Source organism: Temnothorax curvispinosus, unplaced genomic scaffold, assembly GCF_003070985.1.
Source record: "Temnothorax curvispinosus isolate PA1 unplaced genomic scaffold, ASM307098v1 QBEX01002937.1, whole genome shotgun sequence".
Lineage (NCBI taxonomy): Eukaryota > Metazoa > Arthropoda > Insecta > Hymenoptera > Formicidae > Temnothorax > Temnothorax curvispinosus.
The window spans coordinates 52,424-61,665 of NW_020212717.1; the positions used below are offsets into that span (position 1 = coordinate 52,424).

General features: G+C 39.6%; 3 protein-coding genes across 5 annotated transcripts; 2 read left to right on the forward strand and 1 right to left on the reverse strand.

Moving 5' to 3' along the window:
• Positions 1-155: 155 nt before the first annotated feature.
• Positions 156-8,372, forward strand: LOC112452097 (uricase). Of its 3 annotated transcripts, none has more exons than XM_025012154.1 (7): positions 156-255; positions 368-457; positions 1,002-1,846; positions 2,696-3,111; positions 3,664-3,974; positions 4,409-4,589; positions 5,000-8,372. In XM_025012154.1, exons 3-6 carry the CDS (start codon positions 1,716-1,718, stop codon positions 4,577-4,579), a joined length of 1,029 nt encoding a protein of 342 aa, XP_024867922.1. In that variant the 5' UTR covers positions 156-255; positions 368-457; positions 1,002-1,715; the 3' UTR covers positions 4,580-4,589; positions 5,000-8,372. The 3 variants fall into 3 exon arrangements, with proteins under 3 accessions (XP_024867922.1, XP_024867923.1, XP_024867921.1); XM_025012155.1 differs by having other exon boundaries at positions 5,004-8,372; XM_025012153.1 differs by lacking the exon at positions 5,000-8,372 and having other exon boundaries at positions 4,409-4,621.
• On the forward strand, positions 4,838-8,372 carry LOC112452102. The gene is made up of 2 exons (XM_025012161.1): positions 4,838-5,076; positions 5,137-8,372. The coding sequence occupies exons 1-2, from the start codon at positions 5,006-5,008 to the stop codon at positions 5,471-5,473; spliced, it is 408 nt and encodes a 135-aa protein (XP_024867929.1). The 5' UTR covers positions 4,838-5,005; the 3' UTR covers positions 5,474-8,372.
• On the reverse strand, positions 5,733-7,420 carry LOC112452101. The gene is made up of 5 exons (XM_025012160.1): positions 7,338-7,420; positions 6,980-7,035; positions 6,399-6,566; positions 5,993-6,129; positions 5,733-5,872 (listed from the first exon to the last, which is right to left on the reverse strand). Exons 1-5 carry the CDS (start codon positions 7,359-7,361, stop codon positions 5,736-5,738), a joined length of 522 nt encoding a protein of 173 aa, XP_024867928.1. The 5' UTR covers positions 7,362-7,420; the 3' UTR covers positions 5,733-5,735.
• Positions 8,373-9,242: the final 870 nt, after the last annotated feature.

Sequence of the window (9,242 nt, forward strand, 5' to 3'; positions counted from 1 at the left end):
GTACGGCATTTTTGTCTCGTGGAGAATTGAACGTTAGGTTAGAAAATGAGCGACAAGCGAGAACGACAACACGTGAGCGGAAAATGTTGACATGGCTGTTCGATTTAAGGCGCAGCGAGCAGAATTGCGCTTACACGTACGTCGAACGTGTCACCCTTTGCGAGTCTCCCTGCATTTTCCTTCTCCAGCGATTGGCTAGAGTCGTTCGACCGCTGGAAGCTGGAGGAGAGGGAGAGGCTCGGCGCTGTACTTACGGTAAGTTCAATCTCGCTAAGCTAAAACAAAATAGCATTTTTGCTTTTAAAATAACTTGCGCAGTATTGAATTAATTATCGAATAAACAATTTCGAACTTTTTTAACCAACAGTGTTTTATGATGCACGGACACCAGACATGTACGATGAACTCACCGACCTCTCAAGTACGCTTCCAATGCGCATAACTTCATGCGGAAACGGTGATTGATAGAAAATAATTTTTATTGTTATTTAACATATTTACTTCTTAATTTTTTGTTATTTAACACATGGAAGAAAAGATTGGATTAGGGATAACGAATTGATAGTTAGAAATGTTGCTTTAATGGTTCTACCTTAGTTGAATTATATTAACAATCACCAATTAAGTTAATCGAAGTTCGATCGAAGTCGCTCTAAATTAATTTTGTTGACAAAAATTTTGTGCGACTAGCATTGAAACAAACAACATAGCAACTGTCACGATAATATTATTTGTTTATTATTCTACAAATACACTTTATTAATGATCTTTGAAACGTGACTCTTAAATATCTACTACTGTATGAGCATAGAAAATAATATTGATTTAATAATAAGTATTCGTTCGACCCTCGTGATCTCATAATTCTCGGGAAGAAAGATAAATACAAGAAAAATAAGTAGCATATCTAGCGAAAAGGAAAATAAATTTCAACGATCGTAGCCACCGCGAAGAATAAATATCATCGGCGAATATTAATATATGCTAATCCATTTATGCAGATATCTCATCCGAACTGCGCATGCTGATAATCCATTATTTACATATTGCGACGATCCTATCGATTTGACGTCAATTTTTGGGAGAAGCGGATTTTGCACATGGATATCGACATATTTCCCAATATGGTTTCCACGTAACTGGAGTAGGGCACGATTGGAGATGACCGACGCTTCTCGGAACGGCGACGAAACTCGGATCGACTACGACAAAATTGCTGCAGTTTTTTTTTTTTATAGTTTCCTCTCGACCTTCTCGCCGAGATTATCAACGACGTTATGGATGTTAATGTTAACACATTGCATGACGAGACATCTCGCATTTCTTATTTATCAATCAAGAGCAGTTATTATTCGGTAACATAGCAGTGATTTTTAACTGCGAACAAATCTTAAGTAACTTAAAAATATTTGACGTAAAAAAGTAGCTGGTTATTGATTAACAATAAGATGTCTGGTTCGCAATATGATAAACTCGCCCCTCTTCGCCGTCGACGATGTCATAACAAGATCATCGGGTCAATCGGGTCTAGATAGAGAAGTTTTCGATGCGTATAAGATGGGACCGACAGAGTTGAGTTCAAAAGCGCGAGGGAGAGGACGTGTGATTTTCGGACGCGATATTTATTCGTTCATATATATCAATTAACGCTGTCGTACGGCACGTAGTACAACGCCGATAGTCTTGCTCCAAAGTAATCTTGCTCCAGGAGAGATATGTCCACGCTCAAGGAACAGCTTTCCCACATGCCGAGTGACGATAAGTATTCGTTCAGTAGACCGATGAGAGACAGGGAATCGCGTAGCGCGAGGGATGTACGCGTGAATATCAGCGAAAATGACAAAAGGTACCTAAGGTAGTTCTTTCCATCGTTCTTCTCCGGACGCCTTATTAGTTAAATATAAGCGAACAAAGCGTAAGCGATGAAAGTGATGAATATATGACAAAGAAAATATTGTAGTAAGAATTACAACAGGATTTCCATTATCCTGGCGAGAGTATTATTTGAATTTTTAATGTACAATTTGTCGATCAAAAATTCAGCGCTCAGTTTTGCTTTTGTACAAATTATTACGTTTTATTTTGTCCGCCGGGAGTATAATTACGATATCAATACGATAAATTTAGACGCGACGAAAAATAGACCGATTACGCTTTAAATTTAAAACCCGCTTTAGACGACCTAATAATTTGTGTCAGAATACAAGACAGAATTCTATTTATAATTTTATATGCCTTGTACGAAAAAAACATTTAGAGAATCAAGAATACACACATGTGTTATAAATATTAAGATGCGAGCATATGTATCAAAATACACAGCGTGTAAAATTTATAAATGGAATTCTGTCTCGGAATCTGACGCGAATTATAGAACGTCTAAAATGGGCTTAACAATAAGTATCGTTATATATAAATTGTCCCCGTAACGTGGTTTAAAATACCTGTAACTTTTCACAATGCGCATCATAATTTTTACCAACGTGATTAGCTAAAATCAATAGTTCATTGTAAATATTACAATTTAAATTCTTACAACATTACGTTCCACGTTACAACAAAATGTGTAAAGGAATATGAAGCATCTTATATAATATTTTCTCTGTGTATGAATAAGTCGGAAGGGGGGTAGGAGACTTGTGAACGAATGAAAAAATCTAAACGGCAAATAACTTCAGAGGGAATTCGCGTTTAGGGGCGAGTACGAATTAGGCGCTTGCGGTTACGGCAAGAACAATGTCAAGTTGTTGTATGTGCGTCGGAGCGACGAGTTGCGACACGAGATTCGCGAGTACGAGGTCGACACGCACCTGCGCCTGAGCTCTCAGAGGGATTATCTCGAGGGTGACAATCGGGACATCATCGCGACGGATAGCCAGAAGAACACGGTGTACCTGATGGCGAAGAAACACGGCATCCACTCGCCCGAGGCGTTCGCGCTTCTCCTCTGCTCGCATTTCCTCTACATGTACGAGCAAGTGGCGGAAGTCAGTATCAACGTCGAGGAGTACCCGTGGGCGAGGTACCAGGTTGACAACCGGCCGCACAATCACGCCTTCATTATGTGCCCCACCGCGACGAGATTCTGCCAAGTCAGTCAGCTCAGAAACGGTACGGCTCGAGAAAGAGATGATTGCTCGCGCGCGATTCTGTGTCACGTAGCTCGCCGAGATTGATTCGGAAAGTGGAAAGACGACACGTTAAAAATGTATAGCTCGCGTTGATTAGATAAAAAATAGAAAATATATTTTGACAATGAGATAATCATAAAATTTATTTCAGAGTTCAAGTAAATTTACTATAATTAGTAGAATTAACTTATTTCCATTCCCGGCTGGCGTGACCTTTTTATATCGCTCTTGCAAGAAAGTAAACAAGTAGGATTACGCGTAAAATATTTATGAGTTTTCTTATCTTTCTGATATCTCTTTTACTTAAAATATTACTTCTCGCGCTATTCAAATATATGCTAACGCAATACATTTTAAATTAAAATGTAAAATTTTTAATATACATATTTGCCGGAAGCATATATATTTGGCGTTCTATTTTGAAAAGAAAATTTCATAAAGCTTATTATAATACATTAGAAAGATTGAAGTTATTTGAACGAACAGAAAAAAATAGCCCGTTAATTTATTTTGGAATTTAACTCGATTCTAGAATCACCACGAATACGCGGTGGATTAAAGGAGCTGCGAGTATTGAAAACCACGCAAAGCTCGTTTACGGATTTTATTCAGGATGAGTACAGGACGTTGCCGGACATGAACGATCGTATTTTCAGCACCGTCGTAACGGCGACCTGGGACTTCTCCACCGCGACCGGGGTGGATTTCGACCGCGTGTGGGACATGGTAAAGGAATGCATTATGCAAAATTTCGCGGGTCCACCGGACACGGGAATCTATTCGCCCAGTGTGCAGAATACGCTTTATCTCACAGAAAAGTGCATACTTAATAAAGTCAAGCAAGTTAGTATAATAACATGTAATTATTAAGGCCCCCGCACAATGAAAAATGTAAAGAACGAGGAACAGATATTAGCGATTAGAACTAAGGAATCAGGAATAAAACTGGATGCACAATGAAAAACACAGACAACAGAAATAGGAAATAACACAGGCAATAAATTTTTGACCTATCAGAAGCCGTGTATTAATGCTACACCATTCCTCAGTCTTAATCGCTAATATCTGCTCCTTGTTCCTTATATTTTTCATTGTGCGGGAGCTCTTACAAAACAACAGTCTACTATTTTAATTTTTTTTTGCCAAGAAGATCTTGATATAATTTAATATTAAATTAATCAATTAAATAATTAAATATCTGGAAACTAATTTAATATTATTAAATTATTTTATCTTACTTATTACGTGTACACTACGCGGGAATGAAATATTTGCAGATTCGTAGCATCGAGATGCAAATGCCGAACAAGCATTACTTCGATCTGGATTTCAGCAAATTCTCCAAAGTCATACAAGGACAGAACAAGGAAGTTTATCTGCCTATGGATAAGCCATCGGGTATTATTTACGCTCGATTAAACAGAAAGGATTTCTCTCCCAAATTGTAGATATTATTAAGTTAGTAATAAAGTTTGAGTTTTAATAATTAATCTTACGTATAACTACGAAATCTCTCAAATATCTAAAGCCCATTTTAAACGATCTACAACTCGCGCTAGATTTCAGGATAGAATTCTATAATTTTTATACATTATATAATTTCATATATGTGTACATGTATATATTTTTTATTCTGATTCTCCAAATGTTTCTCATAATCGTGGCACGTGAAATTACAAACAGAATCATATTCCGATTCGGAATTCCGACGAGAATGGATCGTGTAAAGTAGACTCTAACGGTATCACGGGGAATGTGAGACAAAAAACGCTCGAGTTGCAAAAGAACATCTTTTAATAGAGTTATCAGGTTACGAAAAATTTCGCGTCAAAAGAATTCACCCCTAAAATAGATTACAATTTATATAGGCAGATATGTTCTCGTCGGCTGTGGACCTGTACGACGCGCCTCCGGCGTGGTGGGAAACGGACTGCGTAAGATACGGGTGGGTTGAAGCCTCGTCGGCCGGCTTGCTCGAGAGTAACCTCTTAATTAATCGACACAGGATCAGTTATACACCCGTGAGATCGCGACTGACGTCGCTGATGGGAAGTCACGTAGTGCGATTGACAGATCGCGGATACATGACGCGGCTCTCGTCGAGGCTGCAGGAAGATTACGAGGTGCGGCAAAGAGCTCGAATCGAACGAAGGAAATTGCGGGCCACCTCGGTCGTACCGGAACTGCGTGAATTACTGCCCGAATCGTTGCTGAAAACGACTCGGCGACGTCGTCCGTGCGCCCCAAAATTTCACGCGGGCGCGGCTAAGCTGTGTAAACAACTTCCGCAGCTGTTACTCGCGGATGACCCAAAGCTCCACGTCGGAATTCTAAACGCGTGATTATTTCACATTTATTTTGCGCCGCTTTAGGCGAGCGAGATCTAGATGTGATCCAACAGAATTTAGATGTCAAGAAACATCTTTCGGGATGTCTGTTATTCGCGCAATAAATAACAAGCCATCTAAGTGAAACTTATATCAGACTAAGCGCTTGGAGAGACTAATCGTAAGCTTTCAATTAGCTAAACTAAAGCTAAACGAATGATTTGATGTAGCATTCGGTGACCAATTTTAATCACAATTAGTTAGTTTCAGCGTAGCCTTAAGTCGTCACCGTCTCCGACCTTCTCTGTCGCGATTTCTTCAACGGCAAATGGAACATGAGCTGCCGGTTGATGGGGATCCGCATCAGTATTCCCCTGGAGTTACGATCGATCGTATCGTGGGCGTCATCGGTGCCTGCAAAAGAAAAAGATCGCTATTTTTAATCGCTCGAGATCGCCCAGCTCCGCCTCTTACTCGTTCCGGTCGACGAACGAACGATTGATTTTTCCGTCGCGCGGAATTATCCGAACTCACCTAGAATCTCGTCGCTCCAGAGGTCATCCCATGGATCCGGCTCGGACAGGTGTTGAAAGCCCGACGAAAAGATTAGCGAGGGATCGGGCGCGTATTTGTAGCGGAGGTCCGACCATCCGAACGACGCGAGAGTGTCGCTGGAAAATAAAAAGAACACTCATGGGTAGCGCCAGTCATGCGTGATATTAATATAACATTTGCAAATAGAGCTGAAGGATCTCGGCGGCGCGAGATTACGAGTTTTCTCGCGCGTGCTCGAGATACGATAACTAAACTGAACTTGGAGTATCACTTTCCCTCGAGCGCGATGACTTATTGTTTCTATCCAGATTAGTTTTTTTTATCAGGTGCAATCTCGAGTCGCGAAACGAGTTTAATCCTTTTTACTCGAAAAACTGGAATGTACCTGTAAAGTTCGTCGAGATAGTATTTATCCGGAGCTCTCGTCCATGCTAATGGATGGAAAGGCATCGCCGGCATTGGAAGATAGTGTATGTGATAATGCTGCACGTGATTCGTCTTGGTCTTCTTCTCCTTCAGAGATTGAAAGAATTCCTTCAGTGCTTTCTTAGGGCTGCAACGTAAGAGGTATTAATAAATGATGAAAGACGTAAAAGTAAAAAGTAGATATAAAATGACACGCTTGTCATCGTCCCAATCGAGAGAGAGAGAGAGAGAGAGAGAGAGATTCATCAAGAAGGCTTTTTAAAAATTGAGCCGCTTCGGAGCGGGGCTAGGGTGATAAAAGCTTATTACTCAGACAATCGCGAGTCTACTCGCTTGAACTCAGTTTAGAATTCGATTACCGAAGGATGTAAAAAATTGTGAAAAAAATAGCATCGACCTTTCGGTCGAATAAAAATAACTCAAAATAAAAAAATTCACAAGGAGTTCAGATTGATTTGGAACATTCTGTATAAGACCAAATAACTCTTTTCGAGTCTTAATAGTCCCGATACTGAAAAAAATAATGAAAAACGCACTCACTAGTCTAAAAAAAATTCTTCCGAGGGTCCGACTAGTAGCATCACGGGCAGCGCCAACTGCAAATTACCACAATGATTAATTTTTTACTTTCCCTTTCGATTTTTCTTTTTTCTAAATTTTATTCTCTCGTTCATGCATATTTAATAATTTATCGGCGACCTCGAGAAACACATGCCGACTAACTTGACTCGCGCGCGCGTTGAATTATACTAAATTATTTATTAGCAGGATTAGCAGGTCACAGAGAGCACAAGTTGTCGAAGCACTTCCTCCGCGCAACGAAGAACTGTCGACTGAGATTCAAAATTTACGAGATCTATACGGCCGTTTAGATATCTATAACTGGTCGGTCATTTACTTGCAACACCAGCCCGGTCTTCATGCTGCAGCACCAACTGGAAGATCGGTCGCTTCGCTACGATTCGCAGTGATATCTGCGATATACGATAAACTGAGAATTTCGACGAAACTGGATCGCTTTATAGCTGCGCTCTTACCCTCTTTCTCTCCACGCGCTCATACTTTTCATTTTTCCCTCGGCCGTGGTTCATCAGGCTGTCGGCCGAAGCCGACTTTACGTCTCCTGAGAAGCATGTGTCGCCGCATTGTCATAATTGCCTTCTCGCGGCTATAATAGTCTGGGAGGCGTTGCCGTGTGACACATTTATTACATTGTACGCATCATTACGAATTGTTGAATAGCGTTTGAATGTAAATAGGTGTAAAAACATTTTCTTATTAGAAAGAAAGTAAGAAGAATAGAATTTTCATTTCTATCGCCGTTGTGTGCGAATTGTTCTCATCATTTATTTATATCGAGTAATTTTAACTTTTTCTCGTCGCTTTATTTATATCGAGACATTTTAACTTTTCCTTCTCTAAGAAAGGAGAGGTTCGAATCAATTCGAAAGGTTCCCAAAGTATTCCCAAATAATAAGTTTGCTTTTAAAATTCTTTTGTTTAACCACTGGAAGGTTCCTTTCGAATTTGTCACATGTTTTGGATCACTTTTACACGACGATAAATAACGTCAGCTTGCTATCTGGGAAATTGAAGAATTTCAAAGCAAACGGTGAGAAACATTTGTCCATAATAAGGGTAACAATAAATGTATCACTACTTTACTTTCTAATGAACTATACCGAGAGAACTTTTACGTCTATTTAATCTTTCCTACGAGCTGATGTAGTGCGGATCTTACATTTATACGCTGACAATCTTTTATATCTATTTAAGACCTGTCTTTTTGCCGTGACCACATGCAGTAAATCGTAAACGTCGGAGACGAGAAATCACATAAATATTTCTCTCGCAATGTATATCGAAGTAATTTCATGTTTTCATATGGCACCGCTCGCTTTCGATAATAGAAACTGATAAAATATGCCGGAAACTCCTCTTTTTTTCAATTATTTTACATGATTCAATCTGCATGTCCCAGTCAGTCGACCCCAGTGGTCGATTGGCGTGTCTTGTGTTTTCCAGCGAAAGTGGAAATACAAGTTCTTACGATAATCGCTAAAGATTAACAAGTTATCTCTGAGAATAGAATCCTAAGAGATATTATACGTCGATCTTTATTATTGAATATGCGCGACGCAAGAAATTAAAGCAAAGTCAATTTATGCGCTCCACGCACAATTAATGTAAAAAAATTAATCCACTTCGACGCATGTTGCAATAAAAAAAAATTGATTTTTGTGAGGAAGAGGGAATAAGAGGAGACAATACGAATGCGCTTGCGTCGCTTGAAATAAAAACAATACTAGTATGAGAATAACGTTTCCCGTAATCGACGATATGCAGTTTTTTGCTTCGTTCTCCGTGCTCTGCGTGAGCGAGTTTTATATAAATGCGAGAGACAAGATTCACTCTAATGGGTCGACTAACTGGAAATCAGCGCTTTACTAGTGCACAGGATGTATGTACTGTACCACATGCGAATCTAATCGCGAGGATTACGATATTATACCTCGCGGGCACCTTTCACATACGCGCATAAAACGGAAGATGAAGAAAGGTGAAACTGACATTGTCGGGGATGTCTTATCCGCGGCGCGACAGGTTCGTCGATAATTATCACATTTTCATGTACGTCATGCATATGTCGCGCTTAAATCCGCAATAGATATAAATATCAATAGCAGCGGTTTTCCATCGATTTCTTTCAAAATTCACTTTCTCCCTTACGGACGTCGCAAAAGGCGAAGAAGTTAAATTTCGTTTGATAACAATTTTTGCAAAAGAGATAAAACGATAAAAA

Bases quoted from the DNA above. Each gene is read 5' to 3' on its own strand.
- LOC112452097 (XM_025012154.1), top strand. From the start codon at position 1,716: ATGTCCACGCTCAAGGAACAGCTTTCCCACATGCCGAGTGACGATAAG. The intron at 1,847-2,695 runs GTACCTAAGGTA...ATTCGCGTTTAG, and splicing joins ATCAGCGAAAATGACAAAAG to GGGCGAGTACGAATTAGGCG. The intron at 3,975-4,408 runs GTTAGTATAATA...AAATATTTGCAG, and splicing joins TACTTAATAAAGTCAAGCAA to ATTCGTAGCATCGAGATGCA.
- LOC112452102 (XM_025012161.1), top strand. From the start codon at position 5,006: ATGTTCTCGTCGGCTGTGGACCTGTACGACGCGCCTCCGGCGTGGTGG. The intron at 5,077-5,136 runs GTGGGTTGAAGC...TAATCGACACAG, and splicing joins ACGGACTGCGTAAGATACGG to GATCAGTTATACACCCGTGA.
- LOC112452101 (XM_025012160.1), bottom strand. From the start codon at position 7,361: ATGAAGACCGGGCTGGTGTTGCAA. The intron at 6,567-6,979 runs GTGAGTGCGTTT...CTTACGTTGCAG, and splicing joins GAAGAATTTTTTTTAGACTA to CCCTAAGAAAGCACTGAAGG. The intron at 6,130-6,398 runs GTACATTCCAGT...TTTATTTTCCAG, and splicing joins TATCTCGACGAACTTTACAG to CGACACTCTCGCGTCGTTCG.